We start from the raw sequence: 22401 nt of genomic DNA on the forward strand, positions 1-22401 counted from the left end.
CTTATTTATAATTTCTATCTCCAGGAGAAATGTGATGAGCAGCTCATTAAAAAGTTCATCTTTACCTTTTAATGTCACCAAGATTGTGAGCCCTTTCACACTTTACAGGTATAGTACTTTGATTCCACTTTAATTGCCATAACTGTATCCTATGGAACTCTGATGCATGTAGTTTGGTGAAGCACTAGAGCTCTCTCACTGAGAATTCTACATACCACCTCTCTGAACTGCAAATCCCATGATTCTATAGGATGTTGCAATGGCTGCTGAAGTGAAATTATAATGCTATAACTATGTAGTGTGAAAGAGTCCTAGGATATAACTAGTTTTTAAATATAAAATGCTGTTGTGTTGATATATTTCATAATTACTGATAAATCATTTACAGACTTAGTAGGAGATGACTCTCCAGAGATCTGTACTATAATTAAGTTACACCATGCCAGAACAGAAGACTATAAGGCATTTGGCCCAGGAAATAAAATTAGCTGCTTATAAAAGCTTCTCTGAATAAAATAAAAGATGCACTTAAATATTTTGTAAATCAATATTTTGTGGACTGTTTGTGTTGCAGTTTCGTGAATTATGCTGCTTTGAATTTTGGAGCACTCAGAAGAAAAGGAAGAAGAAAAAGAAAATACATTCTAAACGTGAGGTTATTGCTTCCTTAAATAATTATTCATAGTAGTTAGCAGCTTTTGATCAGATGATGGAGGCTTCAAGATTGGATCTACATTCCTGGCATTAGCTGACATGGGTTGTATTTTCCTTAGGACCTTATCGCATAGCTTAAATAACCTGGTTTACCTCTTCTAAACTCAAGTGTAATTTGGGAGGCAGCCAGGTTCTATCGCAAGGATTTTGTCACTGAAGCGGCTGGGTGAGTCCCACCTGGCTGTAGCCCGGGTCCATGGCATGCTTCAGCAGCCATTTTTTTTAAAGTCGGAAAGCTCCTGGTTTCGAAATACGGCTGCCGAAATACGCCTGGGACCTGGGCTGCAGCCGGGCTGGACTTGCCCGGCAGCTTCAACGGCAAAATCCTTGCAACAGGACGCTGCAGCCTCCCAAATTACACTTCAGTTTAGAAGAGGTAAGTCAGATTATTTAAGCAGTGTGATAAGGTCCTTAGAGTACTGCCGATTTTCCTTTGAGTACTGCTGAAGCTGTCAAGAGCCCAACAGAAAGAACTGGATGAATTTGACTGTCATCATTCTCTTGAGTTAAAATCAAGATTTGGATGTGACTTTTCACTTTTACATTCATGTTAATAATGATGGGTTATTTGGATACCTGAGGAAGGCAGGAGAGAGAGGGATGGAGAGAAGGAGGGGGAGGGATGGAGAAGTAAAAATAAAATTTGATATGTAAAAAGATTTCATTAAATGAAGTTACTCAAAACACTATGTTTACATTATTCCAGGTGATATATCAGGCTGAGACCCAGTGTAAAAGCACTTAAGTTCACATCTAGGCACTAAATTTCACATTTACTTTGTGCTGATGCTGTGGCATACAATCAGAACCATGGAAAGTGTCCCAGAAAGGGATAAGCATCTTTTGTCCCAAGGATGTCCCCCATGCTCTCCACATGAAAGTCTATTATGGTGGTGCAACAGAAGAGCTATGCCACACACAGTAAACGCAGAGTGAGTTTATTCCACCATTTGGAACAGCACTAAATGTAAATATCTTATTTAGATTATTTATAGTTCCAACATTAAGACTTCTGATTAATATTTACATGAACCAACTACTTTTGTAGTTGGTTCATGTAAATATTAATCAGAAGTCTTTATCAGAAGTGTATGGATGACTAAGGATGCAAATTGGAGAAGTGGTGGACAAAGCTAGAAAGGCTTTGGGTTTTTTTGGGGGGGGGCAGTCTAGTGCTGAGATGGGACAGACTCCCCACACTCCCTTAAAGATTCTCTCAAGAATGTTTAGGGGGTAGAAATTTAGGGAATTCCTATGAGTGTTGCCTACCACTCTTGTTTTCTAAGTTCAAATTATCTATAGTTTCCCATTCCAACACAACCCCAACTACAATTTCCAATAGGTTAGGCAGAGGAAAGAAGAGTTTCTTGCCCCTTCCAAAGGAAGTGACAGGGCAATGGACCGGGGGGGGGGGGGGAGGAGGGTATAATGTCACTGACAATTATATTTATGATTACAATTTATCATTGTCAGTTTATGTATGTGGACATTGCTGCTTTGTTGATCCTATGGACTCGACTCGAACACAATAATGAGCAGGTGCCAGATGAATAAATGTAATAACCATTGGTAGTGTGAGCTTTATAATCCTTCCCAATCCTGCCTTAGGTCAAAGTATATTATGTGTATTTTATAAACAATTTATGAAACTGAGCTCAAACCATGGGCAGTTATGACATCTTCAGCTCCTGAAATGGATATATCCAAATCAGCATGAGGTGTGTCACATGTTGTGACGATTTATGACTGATTATGTTTGTTCAAAGAGTTTTAATGGGAAACTGAGCATAAGCTTGAATTAAGTTCAGCTTTCATACATAAGCCAGGGATGTATAAAATGCTATGTAAACAGATCTGAGAGTGGGAGCAGTGAACATAATTCTATAATGCAAATATGTATAGGATTATATTTATTCACACACTTCTAAACTGCCTTTCCCAATAATTCTCAAAAAAAGCTGAAAAGATCAACAAAACAATGTACATCACTATTTATGCATAGAGATTTCATGATATGAACAATCATTTATATTTGCCAGGGTTGTGGTTTCTTTTTCTGAGAAGGCACTTCTTAAAAAACTATGTACTCTTTCTTTTAGAACAAGATATTACATGTACATTGAAAGGATCCTTTGAAGAAACCCAAAGCATTTCATTAGGCTGTACCTCCAGCTTGCATTTCACTGAGCCTTCCCTCTTCCACTATGCCAAGTACAAGCAAGCAGAACTGGATGTTCTACTTCCAAGGAAGAAATCATTTCCCTCTTTTGTACGTCATAGTTGAGCATGGTAGTAACCTAGTTAATCTCACAGAGCAATGATATTTTTAAAAAATGGGAGAGGCATTGAAAGTAATTCTGCTTTTTAAAGAAAACATTCTTTATTTTCAGTGCTCCTGTGTGTCATGTGGATCAGGTTTAAACAGGAAAAGGCACTGGACCTTGCCTGTAAATTCACTTCCCATTAATCAAGAAGTAATTAAAGAGGTAAATACATGAAAATGTTTGAAATGTTTGTTTATTCAAGGGTTTATATATAAGGTGGTGAGGAAGTAGTATCCCTGTTATCTCTGATAACTTTGGACTCCTGCAAGAACTTGATGAGAAGTCTTCAGTCCTTGTCTGCTTTCCCCAGTCAATTTAACTGTGTGCAAAGAAGTTATTTGAGTGTTACACCATGACTCTGGAGACCAGTGTTTGAATGCACTCTTGGCTATGGAACCCCACTGGGTATTTTGGGTAACATACTCTCAGCTTCAGAGGGAGGTAAAGGAAACCCCCTCTGAACAAATCTTGGCAAGAAAAGCCTGTGATAGGTTAGACTTAGTATTGCCATAAGTCAGACATGACTTGAAGGCACACAACAAAAAATAGCTTTTTGGAACAACTAGTCAGTATACTTGACTTCTTTTCCTGGTGCCCATAACATTTAGGCGTGCTCAACTAATATTGATTTCCACTCCACTAGAGTTGTAAGTATTGTGGAATAGGTAAAGGAATATGCACATCATGGTGTCACAACGATAATGAGGAGAGAGGGGAAACTTGATGTAGAAATGCTGTTTTCTGTGTAATCTTATAATTAGAATTATATACATGTTGCTGTAAATTCCAAATACTGGGGATCATTATTTAGCAGAATGCTTACATAGTCAATGTCAAATTCTGACACATGACAAAGAACAAGTAGAATATTTTCTCTATCTCAGAGGAAGATTAGGAAAAAGTAATGTGACTGGTGGAATTTAGTTACTTTTTCCCTTGATTTTCAGGAGAAAGAATTTAACTTACACTTCAAAGTAAAGGATTGGTAAGCATTGTTTTCTTTTGTATGTATTTCTGGCCTCTTTGCATATATGCACTGAATGCCTGTTCCTAGAATCCAAGATGCACAAAACCAAGTTGAATTCTAGAAACCAAATTTTGAAATGGAAATAATATAATTTTGACTACATATATTTTGGGGGGGGGGGGGGGTAATATATAACATATGGCAAAAATTAAAATAGGATCATAGGCCTGTTACAGACAGGCCAAAATAAAGCTACTTCGAGTCACTTTGGAGGTATGGTATTTCTATGATGCATGCATCCTAAGAGTCCAAAAGCCACACCAAAGCTGCACTCCAGTCCTTAGAACTGGAGTGTGGCTTTGGTACAGCTTTTGGACTCTTAGAACGCATGCATCATTGAAATACCGTATCTCCAAAGTGACTTGAAGCAGCTTTATTTTGGCCTGTCTGTAACAGGCCATAGTGAAAATGTTTACATTTTCCCTTCAGCACTGACATTACTGTAGGCCTTTGGTATCCTCGGGTTTCATTCTAGAATCCCTATGATTACCAAAATCCATGGATGCTCAAGTCCCATTATATACAATGGCATAGTAAAATTGTGACCCTTGTATAAAATGGCAATATAAAGGTTTGCATTTTGGAATTTGTATATTTTTGAATATTTTCAAGCTCTGGCTGCTTGAATCCGTGGATAAAGAACCCATGGATACGGAAGGCCAACTGTAATTCCTTTACGATGGATATGGAGGGCCAACTGTAATTCCTTTATGACTGGCATATTTATGCATCTGATGAATCTGACTGGAGTGCATGAAAGGTTATGCTAGAAATATATTTTTCATTTAGTCTCAAAGGTGATGCAGAGTTCCTTTATTTATTTATTTTATGCTGAAGTTTATTAACACAGCAATGTCTCTGAGTCCTTTATTACTGGTTACTCGGATTGACCCAGATTCATTGAATCAAAGATTATGTTCTACTTGCCATTCTAGAAGTAGCAAAAATGTTGTCTGCTACAGTACTCTTGGTTTCTGGAATATCATGAATCCGATCTGAATCATAATCTGCTCCAATTGTGTTATTTCTCTTTTGAAATGTTACATTTATCTATTATTCTGACCTGACTACAGTGTCAGTTACATTATGCCAAAGAGTGATGCAGCCACATAGGTAAGGCTTAAGTGAGCAATGTTTCAAACAAAAAAAGCCCTTGGCTGCTTGCCTTACCAAGCTTAGTCACGCACTATGGGGCAAACCTGCTTTGTATCATGCCAGAGAAGTAGGTACATCATCGTAAAGTTACAAATGACAGCCTGTGATTCAGGATCTTGGCCACTGATTCAGTTATCTCTCTGTTACAGTCCATCATACCCTGACGTACGCTTAGGATTTGATCTCTGTGCAGAAGAACAGGAATTTATGAAGAAACGAAAGAGGGTGGCAGCTGCTGCTTTTAAGCAGCTTCTTCAGCTTGAGGAAGATCTACAGGATGATGAGGTCAGGAGACAAGAATTTAATGTAGAAAAATGGATCTTCTTGTCCTGTGCCCTTTAAAAAAATAAATACGACTTACTTGTTAACAAAATTAAAAATAAATTCAGTCATTTAAATGAATAACAGGTCTTATTCAATTTTAATTAACAAAGACTAAGTAAACAAACAAATAGCCAAAAATCAACATGGATATAACAGAGGGATATATGTTGAATATGTTTTGTTCCCACTTTACAATTATACATTTGAAATAAATCCATTAATAGCTTAAATATTTTCTTTTTGATTTTTCATATTAAAGTTTGTATTTAATATTTTTGCCATAGTCTAAGAAAAGTCTTTGATATTACTGAATACATTTCGAATTCAAAAGGAAGCCATGCCATAGTCATGCGGTAGTTTAGTGGCTAAGATGCCAGTTCTGATGATCAGAAGATCAGCAGATCAGCAGTTTGAGGTCCAAGCGCTGCATGATGGAGTGAGCACCCATCACTAGTCCCAACCTGACCTCTCTAGGGAGGGAGTTCCAGAGCCTGGGAGCAGCCACTGAGAAGGACCTCTTTCTTGTTCCCACCAAACAAGCCTGAGAGGGTGGTGAGACAGAAAAAAGGGCCAGACTTGAGGATCTGAGTACTCTAAGTGGCTTGTAAAGAAAGATATGGCCCTTCAAATAATCTAGACTCAAGCCTTATAGGGCTTTATAGGTCAAAACCTGTACTTTGAATTGTGCCCAGAAATGGAATAGTAACCAGTGGAGCTGCTGCTGTAACAAAGAGTTGCTTGTTCCTATAGACAGCTCCATTTAATAGCCTGGCTGCAGATCTTTGGGCCAACTGAAGTTTCTGTGAACTTTTGAAAGGCAGCCCCACATTGAGCGCATTACAATAATTCAAATCGGATATAACCAAGGCATGTATGACCATGGTCAGATCTAATTTCTCTAGGAATGGGAGCAGTTGGTACCCCAGTTTTAACAATGCAAAAGCACTCCTGATCACTGCTGATACCTGGGCCTCCTGGCTCAGAGCAGAATCCAGGAGTACCCCCAAACTGCAAACCTGAATTTCTGGGGGGGGGATTGTAAATCCACCTAACACAGGTTGTATCCCTGTTCCCATATCTGTCTTTCGATCGACCAGGAACACCACAGCTACCAGATTAAGACAGGAACAGCTCCTTGGAAACGGTGATAGAGCTGGGTATCATCAGCATATTAGTGACACATGACTCCAAAACTCTGGACAATCTCTCCCAGCAATTTCATGTAGATGTTAAAAAGCATAGGGGACAAGACTAAGCCCTGAGGGACCCCACTGGCCAATGGCCACGGAGTTGAACAGGAACCCCCCCCCACACACACACACACACTCACAAGCACCTTCTGAGAGCACTTCTCCCGGAAAGAACAGAGCTACTATAGAATGATACCTCCAAGCCCCATCCCAGAGAGGTGACTCAGAAGGATACCATGGTTGATGATACCAAAAGCTGCTAAGAGGTCCAGGAAAATCAACAGAGAAACACTGTGTTAATTATAGTTTTACCTTAAGGCAGTGGCTATCTTTGTATATAGTTCTAAACAGCCACTGTAGAAATAATCCAGTTTGACATCACTTTAACTACCATGGATCAAAGCTATAGAATTCTGGGAACTGTAGTTTGTTGTAGCACCAGAACTCTCTGACAAAGAAGGCTAAATGTCTCATAAAACTACAGTTCCCAAAATTCCATAGCATTGAGCCAGGACAGTATGAAACTGGGATATTTCTGCAGCTCGGATGCAGGCCCAGTAAACTATCCTGATTAACGCTTTGCTTTTTGTGTTTGTTAAACAGGTACCAGTGGTGGCAATCATGACAACGGGTGGTGGATTCAGAGCTCTTACAGCATTGTATGTCCATCTTTTGGTGATCCAGAGACTGGGTGTTTTGGACTGCATTTCCTATCTCACTGGATTATCTGGAACAACATGGTAAGGAAATGTGAACAAGAATATGGACATTTTGAGAGCCAGGTTTTGTTGGGTAACAGGTTGGCTTTTTTAAAAAAAAGATTTACTACTTCTTCAAAGCACCTATATTTCATGTTGCTGAAGCCCAGTCAGTTTGTCTTTGCTGTGTTTCCTTCCAGGACAATGTCACATTTGTATGAGGATCCTAACTGGTCATGTAGAAATTTAGAAGGGGCTCTCAGTGATATCCATAAACAAGTGAGAAAAAACAAGTTCTTAGCCAGTTTTGCACCAGAGCGCCTGAAATACTATGCAAAGGAGCTGTGGCAGCGACACCAAGAAGGGCATAACATCTCTTTTACAGACCTCTGGGGACTCCTCATTGAATCTATGCTACGTGATGGGGTACTATACAGTTTTTCAAATTTCTTCTTTTTCAGTAGTGGTTAATTCTAATTAAAGTTACAATTCAGCAAAAGTGGACTATAAGTTCAAACCTTCTTGGTTCCAAAGCTAGGCAACTGTAGAATGGACATTGATCCAGAATTCTTTTTGATTGCAAACAGTAATGTATGTCTAAGAACCAAAGTAGTTGCCAGTAGTAATATATGCTCCCCAATAGTAATAAATAGTGAGGAATAAATAGCAGTACTCACAAGAGCAGTAAAACCAAGATAGCAAAATCATGTTTTAGGGAGAAACTGTTTATTTAAAAATCATTTTGAAATTGCAGAGCAATTTATTATGTCATCTGTCATTATATTGTACTGTTTCCCTCCATCTTTCACTTACAGGAAAATCATCATAAACTCACAGATCAGCAGCAAGCATTGGCACATGGCCAGAACCCTCTGCCAATATACCTCTGTCTAAATGTGAAAGAGAAACGAAGTAATCATGGATTTAGAGGTAATTTTTATGTCCTAGTTTCAGGGATATTCTTCTGGAGTTCTTTGGGAACAAATGTATATTCAGAAAATTTGAAAAAATGCAATATGTCAGATTGAAAGTCACTGGAGGTTATTGCACACACTGTATCCTATCTTTCTCCCAACAGGATATATGCTTGTTTAAGTGTCAAAGATGGGTCTTACCGCATTCACCCATAGCCAGGAGTATGGAGCCCATTTGCAGCCCATATGCAACCCGGGCTTCTCCAGTGAATTTTCATACATGGGATTTTCCCATCTTTGAAAAGCTGCAGGACAGGCTGCAGACAGGCTGCATACACCTGGCCACAGGTGAATGTGGTAAGACCCCTCTTTGACACTTAAACAGGTATGTATCCCATTGGGAGAAAGATGGGATACAGGATGTGCAATAATCTCCTTTGTTACTTCAGAAACATAAAGTGCATTGCATATAACTTTGTCATAAAATTATTATGTTTGATACAATGAAAATTACACCGCGCTGTACATAAAGACAATAAAATTGATAAAAATGAAACCTGGCAATGGCGTACATTCTACAAAATACATATAAAACAATAAATAGTAATACAAGATAGAATTAGATAAAATAAGGAGGCAACAGATGTTAAAATTATGTGGTATAATTTTGCATAATATTTTACTGTATTGTAACAACAAGCTCATATAAACCATCCAATATGACAAGGAATATCTTTGGACGGGTCGGAGAGAACTCATTTGAGCAATCTGAAGTGGGTGGGAGCCAAGAGTAAAATGGTACATGAACGGACAATTTTGAAACAATGCTAGCTCATACCAAGCAGGGCAGGAATTGGGCTCTCCTGAATTCAGTTTCAACAAATGTTTGTTATTTTAATGGATCCTGCACTCCATTTATATGAGATATTAATTCAAGATGTGAGGAAACTAAATACACATTACACAGACTAGTGCAATGGATGGAATTGATCCTGGATTTTCTTAGGGGACTAAAGGGGCTTTGGGTCCAGTGGATCAAAATACACTTTTGCCTCACTCCTGTAATATCATATCTTGGGGTCTATCACAACAGAAACACTACTAGTAGTAGATCATCACTTGGGGGCCTTTCTCAAGGCTTTTCTTTATCACTAAAGAGATGAATATGGTGACTATTGTGCCTCTAGTGTGGCAGAGTCTTTTTCTTTGGAGGTTTCTAAACAGAGGCTGGATGGCCATCTTTCAGGAGTGCTTTGATTGTGTGTTCCTACATGGAAGTGGTTGGACTGGATGGCCCTTGAGGTCTTCCAACTCTATGATTCTATGAAACCCTCCTCATGGGAAGAAGACTATTTGTCACCATTCCTGCCCCCAAGCATATCCCCTAAAGAAAAACTGGGGAAATGGATTATGGAATATTTTCTGTTAGGAAATAGAATGCTTAAGACACGGTGGACATATTGCCCCAAAATCATCTCTGAGAACTATGTAAGAGGAAGACTTTTATGTCATAGTTTCCCTTTCTCAGTTCTTGTTATGGGTATGAGTGAGTTATGTCTGCTTGACACTGTGGGAAACGAGTGGAGACAAAACAATTTTGTTTTACTGATGCTGATATTTTTCTTCAACCTTTCTCTCCTGCTCCCCATTTGCATACTCCTCAAACTGACAATACCAGAGGTTCCTTATACAGTAGTTCACTGTTTCCCTACAGTTCAGGATCTTGTTTGTATTATCTGTAACCCCCCCCCCAAAAAAAAAATTGGAAAAAGTAATTTCAATTTGTAATTGTACTTTGAATAAACTGTAATCTACAGCGCTATATAAATAAAGTATAATAATAATAATAACAACAACAACAACAACATTTCTTTTCATCCTACTGACACTGCTGCAGCATTACTCTCTTCACATGTTCTTTCTTTCTTTGGTTTTGTTTTTTTAGAATGGATGGAGTTTACTCCATATGAAATAGGATTCCAAAAATATGGAGCCTACATTCGTACTGAATATTTTGGCAGTAAATTCTTCATGGGTCATTTGATGGAGAAAATTCCCGAATCAAGGATCTGCTACTTGGAAGGTAATTTAAGTTCTCATTAAATACTTATTATTGTGACTCATTACTAAAATGACACTAGTCTCGTGGCTGTACATTCCAATACCATAATTTGCCCTAAAGACCAGAACTCTGGGACAAATAGTTTCAGCTCCAAGTCTTTAGTACTTTTCTTTTCAAGATTATTTGGATTTTTTTTTAAAAAAACATGGATGCATACAGCCCTGGTAGAATATAAATAACTATACAGTATATGCAATGGTTTAAATCTAAGGGGATTGCAGAGGCTTCTGCCTGGCCCCAAGGCGCATTGACATTTTGGAGAACTTTTTTTCAGATCGGTGTTATTGTACACCTCCTTCCTTAGACCAGAGGCATCATGACGCAATCTTAGCCAGATCCATCCCGATCTGTCCTAATCCTGTCCTTCACAGTGCCTCCGATCTAAGGATGGAGGTATGCAAAAACACCCAATCTGAAAAAAAAAACAAACACCAAAAAGTCAAGTGTGGTGTGGTGCCGGGCGGAAGCCTGTGCAATAATCTCTTAATGGTCTACTCTAACAACTCAGTTTAACCTATGATTTTGTTATAGTTAAACAATACATTAATCATTACTGTGATCGAAGTTCACCCAAAATATTTAGAATCTGTTTTCCTGTATTTTCCTGCACCTCAGGTGAGGCAAAAGCAATAGCCTAAACCTGTCTGGGACAGTCAAAAAATCTATCCCTTCTAAGCATATTTAAACTAAGCTTGTGGTTAATTCACACCCTTTGCAATTGAGCGTAAAAGTACATAACTATGAAGCCTATTGAATGCACTTTAAAACCAGTTCCAGCCTCCTGGGCTGGAGCTGGGATGCAGGATGGAGGCGGGGATTTTCATAGAATCATAGAATCATAGAGTTGGAAGAGACCACAGGGGCCATCCAGTCCAACCCCCTGCCATGCAGGAAATCACAATCAAAGCATCCCCGACAGATAGCCATCCAGCCTCTGCTTGAAGACCTCCAAGGAAGGAGACTCCACTACACTCCAAGGGAGTTTGTTCCACTGTGGAACAGCCCTTACTGTCAGGAAGTTCCTCCTAATGTTGAGGTGGAATCTCTTTTCCTGCAGTTTGCATCCATTGCTTCGGGTCCTAGTCTCTGGAGCAGCAGAAAACAAGCTTGCTCCCTCCTCAATATGACATCCCTTCAAATATTTGAACAGGGCTATCATATCACCTCTTAATCTTCTCTTCTCCAGGCTAAACATCCCCAGCTCCCTAAGCCGTTCCTCGTAGGGCATGGTTTCCAGACCTTTTACCATTTTAGTCGCCCTCCTTTGGACACGCTCCAGTTTCTCAATGTCCTTTTTGAATTGTGGTGCCCAGAACTGGACACAATATTCCAGGTGGGGCCTGACCAGAGCAGAATATAGTGGCACTATGACTTCCCTTGATCTAGACACTATACTTCTATTGATGCAGCCTAAAATCGCATTGGCCTTGTTAGCTGCTGCATCACACTGTTGACTCATGTTCAACTTGTGGTCTACTTGGACTCCTAGATCCCTTTCACACGTAGTTTCATTCAGCCAGGTGTCCCCCATCCTATATCTGTGCTTTTCGTTTTTCCGCCCTAAGTGCAGTACCTTACATTTCTCTGTGTTGAATTTCATTTTGTTAGCTATGGCCCAGTTTTCTAGTCTGTTCAGGTCATTTTGAATCTTGATCCTGTCCTCTGGAGTATTAGCTACTCCCCCTAATTTGGTGTCATCTGCAAATTTGATAAGTATGCCCCCAATTTTGTCCTCCAAGTCATTGATAAAGATGTTGAATAGCACTGGGCCCAGGACAGAGCCCTGTGGGACCCCACTGGTCACTTCTTTCCAGGATGAAAAGGAGCCATTGTTGAGCACTCTTTGGCTTCGGCCAGTCAACCAATTACAAATCCATGTAACAGTTACTTTGTCTAGCCCACATTTTACAAGCTTGTTTGCAAGAATATCATGGGGAACTTTGTCAAAGGCCTTACTGAAGTCAAGATATACTACATCCACAGCATTCCCTTCATCTAACAAGTTGGTAATTTTATCAAAAAAAGAGATCAGGTTTGTCTGGCATGATTTCTTTCTCTGAAACCCGTGTTGACTTTTTGTGATTATGGAATTGCTTTCTAGATGTTCACAGACTTTTTGTTTAATTATCTGCTCTAGAATCTTTCCTGGTATCGATGTCAGACTAACTGGACAATAATTGTTGGGATCCTCTCTTTTCCCTTTTTTGAAGATGGGGACAACGTTTGCCCTCCTCCAGTCTGCTGGGATTTCTCCTGTTCTCCAGGACTTCTTAAAGATTATTGCCAATGGCTCTGATATTACATTTGCCAGTTCTTTTAATACCCTTGGATGTAGTTCATCTGGTCCTGGAGACTTATATTTGTTTAGGTTGAACAGGTATTCCTGTACTATCTCTTTACTTATTCTGTGCTGAAATTCCTCTTTTATGTCCTCTGCTTCATTATCGTCAGGTTGAGTTGCCTTTGCCTTTTCTGAGAAGACTGAGGCAAAGAAAGTGTTGAGTAATTCTGCCTTTTCTCTGTCCTCTGTTAGTATTTTGCCATCTTCTGCACGCAGTGGCCCTACCGTTTCCTTCTTCTTCCTTTTGCTGCGGACATATCCAAAAAAAGCCCTTTTTGTTGTTCTTAACCTCTCTAGCAAGCCTGAGTTCATTCTGTGCTTTGGCTTTTCTGACTTTACCCCTACACAGGCTTGCTATTTGTTTGAATTCCTCTTTGGTGATTTCCCCATTTTTCCATTTCTTATACATGTCTCTTTTTAATCTTAGCTCAGTTGAAAGTTCTTTAGTCATCCATCCTGGTTTCTTGAGACATCTCCCATTTTTCTTCCTCATTGGAACTGTTTGAAATTGTGCCTTCAGAATCTCCCTTTCTTAAAACTCCCATCCATCTTGAGCTCCCTTCTCTTTTAGTATTGTTGACCATGGGATCACACCCAGTATTTCTTTAAGTTTACTAAAATCAGCTTTCCTAAAGTCTAGGATGCGTGTCTGACTATGCCTGGTTTCTCCTTTCCATGGTATAACAAACTCCAGGAGAACATGGTCACTCCCACCTAAGGATTCCACCACTTGCACCCCATTAACCAAGTCATCCTTGTTGGTTAGGATCAGATCTAGAATAGTTGAACCCCTTGTTGCCTCTTCCACCTTTTGGACAATGAAATTGTCTTCGAGGCAAGTGAGGAATTTACTAGACCTTGAGGATTTTGCTGAGTTTGACTTCCAGCAAATATCAGGATAGTTGAAGTCGCCCATCACTACTACACCTCTCCTTTCTGAGTGTGTGGTTATCTGTTTTAGAAAGACATCATCCAATTCCTCAGTCTGACTTGGGGGTCTGTAGTAGACGCCCACCATAACATCCTTGTTGTTTCCCTGCCCTTTAATTTTTATCCAGATGCTCTCCACCTGGCTTCCAGGATTGATGTCCTGAATCTCTTCACTGATGTAAATGTCCCTGACATATAAGGCAATTCCTCCTCCTTTCCTGTTTGGCCTATTTCTCTTCACATTTCACATGCTACATCGCTGCATAAGCACGCCTGCCATCAGCCAAGGTCCAAGCTGGGTCTCAGCTGTGCTCTGCCAGCATTGGATGAGATTAGTTAGATGACAATTACAAATCAAGATGTATCCCAATTCAGTTCAGAGACTGATTTAGAAGCCGGAAGCTTTCCAGCTTCTTAAAAGTACTGGTGGAGCATGGCTTGGACCCAGGATGATGGCAGGCAGCTATTAGGTGGCAATTTAGCATGTGATAATTCCCACTTCCACTCTGTATCCTCACTCCAGCCTCAGAGGCTGAGTTTAAAAAATATTGATTGCTGAGATACTTTAAGTTATTGGCTGGTAACAAATTTGTAGGAGTCACTGTATTGAGTATTTTCTGGATGGTGGTAAGGAAATGTTTTCTAATAACTTCTTGGGGGCTCAACATGAGCAGTTTGTACTGTGGGCTTTTGGTATCTACTAAGGTTTGGTTCCAGGACCACCAGTGGATACCAAAATCTATGGATGCTCAAGTCCCATTAGCTACAATGGGGCAGTAAAATGGTATCCTTTTATAAAATTGCAAAAATCAAGGTTTATTTTTTGGGGAGGGGGGTATTTTTCCCATTTTTTAAATTATTATTTTTAGTCTGTGAATGGTTAAATGCAGAATCTGTGGGTATGGAGGGCCAGCTGTACCAAAAGAAAACTCAAAATAAGAAAATATTTTTTAAAAAAATTTCATCTCAACAAGAATTCTTAAGGCTTCTTGAATGACTCTTATTTCTTTTCTCGCACCTCACAGGAATCTGGAGTAGTGTATTTTCATTGAATCTTATGGATGTCTGGTTTATGACAGTTAGTTCAGAGGATTTTTGGGAGATGTGGACACGAGACAGAGTAACTGACCTTGGCAAGTTAATGTTTATCCTGCTTTGCTTATTAGTTAAAATTAAAGATATCTGTATTCTCCCTCCATATGCCTGATGATATGAGTATTTTATAGTTTCTTTAAGGCATTTCTTCAATCCAGATTAATAATTTGAGCACCCTACAAAAAATTTCATTATTTTGATTTGTACTCCATCTTTCCTTGTAAGGGCACAGAGTGGCTAACATGCTAGCATAATACTTTATTATTTATTATTAAACCCACAGATTACTTAAAACACCTGAAATTGCAAATCTAAAAAACCCCAGAATTGTGTGTCTAAATGGCAAATATCTAAAACCATAAATTACAAATATTTCCAAAATTTCATTTAAAAATAAAATAAAAAGAGCAGCAGTGACAGATGATTTAGTCACTCGCATTTCTCCCTAGAAGCATGTGAATAGATTTAAAAAAATGAGTGCCTGAAAGATAGAAGTGTAGAGGATAGCCAGACCTTTTGTGCGAGTTCCATAAACAGGGTGGAGGGAGTGTACTATATGTCCTACGACCATCTGAAATGCAGTTGATAGATATGAAGGACAGAGCATAAATGCAATTTTACTGATGTTATTTTGTGTTCTGTTGTTGTTATCATTATTATTTGACCTCCATGCCTTTTGGGGGGCTTTTTTTTCAGCTGAAAAGTGGCCTATAGTTATTTAAAATAACAAATAAAAACAAGTTCTAAAATGAATTACATGGCAGCAAATCCAGATTTTCCATTAACTGTAAACTCAGCTGTAGTCAGTTCTAGCTCTTTCAATGCAAGTGTTTCCACAATATGTTTGTATTGTATCAATATAATACTTATACATTTTCAATAAAATATTATGATTGCCCCTAAGAATCGAAGGCCCATTACAGATGGGCCTGAAAATACGGACTGGGTCCGTATTAGGGTTAGAAAGGGGCATCACTTCCTGACGCCCCTAACCCTAATACGGACCCAGTCCATACAAAATGGCGGTGGCTGTTCCACATGGCTGCCGCCATCTTGATGTAGCGGACGCACTGCGTCCGCACGTCGTGCCCCGGAAATGATACTGCGAGTGCGCGACTAGCGCCTCACGGCGTCACATCTGGGGCCCAGGAAGGAGCGCGATTTTCGCACTCCTTCTTTGCAGTGTCCGGGAACCGCGCCGTTTGGCTGCTGCGGTTCCCAGACACTGCAACCGGCAGCGGTGGCAGACCGCTGCTATTCGGCAGTCTGTAACCCACCTAAGTCACGAAAGAGCCAATTTGTTGTTTTCTTTTTCATGGCCAGTTCTCATTCCCAAAACCTGCTGAATGTTTTCTTCCATTGTAAAATCTGAAATGGCAGTCTTGGCAAAAGGGACACAGATTCTTTGAAAAAAGAAAGAGTTTGTCCCAGCAGCACTATAGTATTCACATTCACTACAAGTGTGGCACACAGAGACTTCCATCTTACACAAACTGTCCTTTGGGGAGTAAGCTTCATTGAATCCAGTGAAAATTACTGCTGAGTAGACATGCATAGAATCACACTGCAAAAGAGTTCAAATGTAGGTATTGTTGCATGGCTACCTCCTGCACTGGTACGTGGTAGCACTTTTGTGAGTGAATACCTTTCTAATCAATATATTTGACATTTCTTTTACTACCTTGATAAAAGTGGCACCAGAAATCCTGTACCTACACAGCAGTGGTAACTGTGTAATCCAGCCTGTAAACTCAGTTGCTCTGGGGGACATTTACTTCAACTGAACATGACTAGTCTGGCAAGTGTCACCCAAATGACACTTTTCATCAGCCACCCCAAGACTGTGGAATGACCTGCCAGGAGAGATTTGACAGTTAAACATGTTTCCTGAATTTAAAACAGAATTAAAGAGCTATTTCTTCTGGCAGGCCTGCCCAGTTGATTTTAAACTATGAATTTTAAATTGGTATATTTTTAATTTTAAAGTTGGATGATTTTAATGTGTCCTTTGACCTATGTGTTTAAATTGTTTTATGTGTTTTAATCTATCATGTATCCCACCTTGAGCCTTGGTGAGAGGCATGCAAGAAATAAAATGTATTGTTGTTGTCGTTGTTATCCCCCCTCCCCAATTATAGCTGGGGGAATTATGAGGCATGTGGGATTTAATAAACTAAACAGAAACCCTATATCCCATCTTTTCCCTACCTGATGTTTTGAATTATGATATCCCTACTCTCACAGCCAGCTATGTTGCTTGAGGAATTATGGGAGCTATCGTCCCAACACAGTAAGTAAGGCAACATCATTGAAGGCTGCTCAGCATAACACAGAAAAATTGCATGCTGCACAGTGGCAGCTATGGCATAAACAAACCATAAGGTGGAGTTTCCTTCCAGTTTCCTTCATATGAGGAATGTAATATGTGCAGACTATCTCTGAAAAAGTAATCTGAGGTTTTAACCATAAGAGAAACAAAAGTAAACTTATAGAAATCATTGATGGAATGAGAAATGAATGTCATAGAATCACACAACTGTTACTATGAAGAACTAATATGAAAATATTATGCATTTACTGTGTTTCTTGTTTCTTCTGCAGATGTACCCACCGAAGCATATATTCTACCTACTCGTACAGAGTGTCCTCCAGAAAGCCTTGCCAGTATTTTTCAAGATATTATAATGTGGCGACCTGCCATTTCGGTTGTCCCTAATTTTTTAAGAGGCTGCTCAATGAATGACAAATACCTAGAAAGCAAATTTTCTAAGTGGAAAGGTATAGTGAAAACTTTATATTTAATAGAAGTTCCCTTTGAATAGTTTTTATCATCAACAGCTGATGTCTTGACATGACTGTAAGTCTTTAGCACAGGGGTAGAGAAGTTTGATTTCAGTGCAACGGGACCCAACCAGTAGCCTAGATGGAATTAGGCATTGGGGCCCCACCCTTCAAAGAGAGAATGGAAGTAAAAGAGATTTACCCTGCTAACCTTTCCAGTCTGGAGGACAGGGGCAGGATCCTCATGGGTAGGATGTGGAATTCTCCTGCCCCTTTGCTTTGTTGAGGGACTTCTCCTGGATCTTTCATAGGATGACTTCCATCCAAATATCTGAAGGGCCACAAGTACACCAACTGATGACTATTTTCTTTTCTTCATGGGCAAATAATTGTCAAGTGGCCTAGTATCTCTCCCCATCATTTTGAAGCCCCCCTCCATCCATGGCTCTTCTTCCAGATGGAAAGAAATTAAAAGAAACATCTGTCTCCTCTTACCCAAAAAGATGGTGAGGAGATGTAGGTCCTCACCAACAGTGTCAGTATCACCTTGGTATTTAAGAGGGGAATTATTATTTCAAAAGGATACCTGCAAGAGGTGGGTAACCTACGGTAACAAAAGGAAGCCTGCAAGAGGTGGCTAACTTTCCACCTATATATACCAGTACAAACTGCAGAGTAACTCTGGTTTCGGTGAATAAGAGAGTTTTATTTAGAAATGTGCAAACATACAAATACAATACAACCTAAAAAGAACAATACAAGGCTAACAGAAATAAAGATGTGAAAGAATGGATAGTCAGAAATCGGGAATTAGAAGGGGTGATAATTACACTCCTGATGAGAGGGTTCCATGTAAGACAGAGAGTGGCTCAGACTGAGTGTGAAGACTATACAGAGTGTAAAACTCTGATCTGGAGAACAGAACCTCAGTCTGTAGCAGAAAACTGGCCATGTGTGGGGTGCATATTTATATCCTGTTTTGCACTCCTGGAGGGTATTTGACGTTCCCACACAGAGTAAAAAAGACTTGATGGTCTTCCCATGGAATTGACAAAAGGACTGTGGAGCAACTGATGCATTTAACTCCAGAGTGACAAAACATTGATTGGATTTGTGACAACTCTGGATAGTCAAGTAAGAAGAGTGAATACAGAAACAGTCCAGAATGAGGTGGAAGTATGATATTTAACTGCTTTGGGACTACATAGTTTTCATCACGAGAGGTCATACAGGGAGTCTGGAGGAGGCTGGAATAATCAGCAAACCCATTTAACTTTTATTATGGTACTATCTAGGTCTTCCACATGTCTTTGGGTCAGCATGCCTTTCCCACATGAAACTTCCTAATGTTCCAAAGATTATCATGACCTCTTAAAAACATGACTGACTCTAAATGTCAAAATATGAAAATATGAAAATATTCAGTGAGAGGATACTTCCTGATCTGTTGGAATGTTACATGTATAGAAGGGAAGGTAAATTGTATCTACATTGTGCTTTCTGTTTCTTTCTTCATTTCACAAAGAGGAAGCCTTGCCTGCTTTTGAGAATAAATGTATTTCTTTTAGACTGTGATCTTGACAATTTTCCAAATAAGTTGACGGGATCTGAAGACTACCTATATCTGGTAGATACTGCATTTTCCCTCGATACCAGCTATCCACCTCTCATGAGGCCTGAGAGAAAAGTGGACTTAATGATACATTTAAATTACAGCTCAGGATCACAGTTATTGGTGAGAAGACTCAAAATTTTTTATATAGCAATAACTGCATGACTAATGTGCTTCTAACTGTTACTCATTTACAAAGAGGAAGTTGTTTGTCTGAACCCACTGTCATCTCTTCTGTTGAAATCTTATTCTTGCAGCTGCTTCCTCCTCTGCTATCAGTAAATTCAGAGCTCTGAGAGTAGGAAAATGACAAATGCTATTTGAATTGTTGACACTATTTCCCTTTCTGATGAGAGATAAAAACTGTTAAAACCTATGAAAGTGTGAAAAAAATAATATCCCACTATCTTTTTTTACAACTTCTAAAAACAGTTCCATTTAGATCTGTGTTATCTTACTGTACATTTGTATGGATATACCAAGTAGAGTTTGGCTGGAAGTGGTCTTTGGTGTTATTACATCCTGTCTACAAAAACAGCACTAGTCTAGCCAAGCCAAGATCTGCTGTACAATGGAAATCTTTCTTGGCAGTCCTCTGTTCTACAAAGGAAAACACCTTTGCTGCCACTGCCATTGGCATAATTACAGATTAAGTCCCATGGATTTGCAAATGCTCAGATAATGCTTCTGAAGCTAATGTTCTGTTACTGCTTCTTGCCCTTTCCCAGTTGCTCTCCCTCATTTATTCATAACAGAAATAAATTTTCTAGAAATCAAATAAAGGCCAGAAGAAAAACAATATTCTAGGAGTCTGAAAAGTATGGGCTGAAAAGTAGGTGCAAGTGTGATTCTGCTCCCATTCCATTTATGGAAGAGTGTACTTCTAACATCTTGTTTTTATAATTTAACCCACCCCAACAAATATAGCCTCTGTCAAAAGCCTCAGATTATTTCTCAAAACAAGGAATTCCATTTCCCAAAAATGTTCCAAGAGATGAAACAGAAAAACATGTGAAGGAGTGCTACCTGTTGGGAGAACAAGAAGACCCTGAGACTCCTTTAGTGCTGCTTTTTCCATTGGTTTGTGACACCTTCAGAGAGTACAAAGCACCTGGTAAGTTTGCATGGGTGTTCTTTCTCATTTCATCATGACTGACTTAGTTCTCTGACAGACTGGGAGAGTTGGTTAAAAGAGAAACAAGGAAGGAACTCCAGTTGAGACATGTGGAACAAGGTTATTTGCATATGGGAATACCTAACAGAGGTTTAAATTAGACAAAATGCCTGCTTTTGCAGAAGTGCTCCAAGTGGTGCACAATGTCTTGTTGTCATAGCATACAATTTTCCTTATCTCAAAATGTTGAGGCTGGAAGAAAAAATAACTTGCTTCACAATCCAACTCAAATCTGTGCAATAGGTGGCTCTCTATATTTTGTTGGACAACACCCATCATCCCTTCACCACTGGCTATGCTGGATAGGCTGATAGATGTTGCAGTCCAACAACATCTGGATGGCCACAGGTTGTCCATCCCTATCTTAAGTACAAGGCAGAGGTGGGACCTGAGTTTCGAAACATGAATCCAGTTGTTTGAACCCTTGGTTTTCTGTTGCAGCACACATTTCACAGCAGGCAAACCGATATGGGAGAGCCAGAATGGTGTAATGATTTGACTATTGGACTATGGCTCTGGAGACAAGGGTTCAGATCCCCACTCGGCCACAGAAACCCACTGGGTGACCTTGGGCAAGTCACACACTCTCAGCTTCAGAGGATGGCAATCCCTCTCTAAAGAAACATGCCAAGAAAATTCTATGAGAGGTTCACCTTTAGAGTCGCCATAAATTAAAAATGACTTGAAGGCATAAAACAACAACAAGCTAATGTGACTCTGAGATATATACCTTGTGCAAGAAATTTAGAATCATAGGAGTTGGAAGAGACCACAAGGCCCATCCAGTCCAACCCCATTCTGCCATGCAGGAAATCTCAATCAAAGCATCCCCGACAGATGGCCATCCAGCCTCTGTTTAAAGACCTCTAAGGAGGGAGACTCAACTACACTCTGAGGGAGTGTGTTCCACTGTCAAACAGCCCTCACTGTCAGGAAGTTCCTTCTAATGTTGAAATGGGATCTCTTTTCCTGTAGCTTGCATCCATTGCTCCAGGTCCTAGTCTCTGGAGCAGCAGAAAACAAGCTTGCTCCTTCCTCAATATGACATCCCTTCAAATATTTAATAGAAGAAAAATGAACAATTTGAGTTCCAGTTGCATATTATATAGTTGTTGTTAAGGAAAAAGCAACATGGGACATACAGTGATTGAAATAAAACATGTATGTGAGAGTCAGAGTGACTCAGCAGAAGCCAATGGAGAACCACACAGGTGTACATGGTAATAGAATTAACAAGTCCTGAGTGCCAAGGACAAGAAATGCATAGTGAATAATTGGACACACCTGACAATTGTAAAGTGGTCAAGGATGAGATGATGAAATCATCTAATCTGGATAGAAACAAGAGAACCAATGGGAATGACGTACACGCCTACTGGGTGGAAACAGACCACAGTAGGTGGTACCTTGGTTTGACTATAATAATGACTATGAATCCCAGTATGTTTTGTGGGTAGTAGCAGTGGGTAGTAGTAGTGGATTGGAGAGTGAGGAGTTGAGTATTGTTGGATAGTTTGGAGCTGTGTATATAGTAGAATAAAGTAGATCTTTTATATAAGACTACTGAGTTGTCTGGTGTCTTGGGTGAAGCTACAAGAACCAGCAGGACCCTGGTGAAGAAGGGTGAAGACTTCTGTGGAAGCAAGAGTGAGAAGGCTTGGAGAGTTTGTCAGGGTCTTCAGCCTATTCTCTGCAACTCTTGCAAAGCTTTAACAACTGGCCAAAGCTGGTCAGCGTGGTGCACAACCAGGTGGTGAGTTCCAGGCCAGAGGTGAAGAGCCACAACTCCCATCATCCCTGACAAGGGTTATGGGCCCAGTCACTGCAGCACCCAGCATCCACAGAAGCTGAAAGTTCCAGAGAGTGGAAGACAGATCAGAGCAAGCTTTTTACGCTGCACTGAAAAGCTCCGTGAGTAACTCCTCCTGTGTTTTGATAAAGCCCAAAAGGGGTCAGCTGTGCATACTCAGAAGGACTGTGTCAATTGAGTCACTGCACAA

At 39.8% G+C, this 22401-nt stretch overlaps 1 protein-coding gene across 1 annotated transcript in view; it reads left to right on the forward strand.

The window, feature by feature from the left end:
* Positions 1-22401, forward strand: part of LOC149314778 (cytosolic phospholipase A2 epsilon-like) — a 63371-nt gene that overhangs the window by 35873 nt on the left and 5097 nt on the right. Inside the window, exons 8-20 of the mRNA XM_089523146.1 lie at positions 575-650; positions 2814-2983; positions 3105-3200; positions 3986-4023; positions 5370-5505; positions 7338-7474; positions 7633-7858; positions 8248-8362; positions 10292-10429; positions 14765-14872; positions 17436-17612; positions 19184-19350; positions 20155-20341. Coding sequence (XP_089379272.1) covers positions 575-650; positions 2814-2983; positions 3105-3200; positions 3986-4023; positions 5370-5505; positions 7338-7474; positions 7633-7858; positions 8248-8362; positions 10292-10429; positions 14765-14872; positions 17436-17612; positions 19184-19350; positions 20155-20341 — 1771 coding nt within the window. The remainder of the gene's footprint in view (positions 1-574; positions 651-2813; positions 2984-3104; positions 3201-3985; positions 4024-5369; positions 5506-7337; positions 7475-7632; positions 7859-8247; positions 8363-10291; positions 10430-14764; positions 14873-17435; positions 17613-19183; positions 19351-20154; positions 20342-22401) is intronic.

This window comes from Sceloporus occidentalis, unplaced genomic scaffold, assembly GCF_023333645.1.
Source record: "Sceloporus occidentalis isolate IW3139 unplaced genomic scaffold, rSceOcc1.0.p SCAF_4, whole genome shotgun sequence".
Classification (NCBI taxonomy): domain Eukaryota; kingdom Metazoa; phylum Chordata; class Lepidosauria; order Squamata; family Phrynosomatidae; genus Sceloporus; species Sceloporus occidentalis.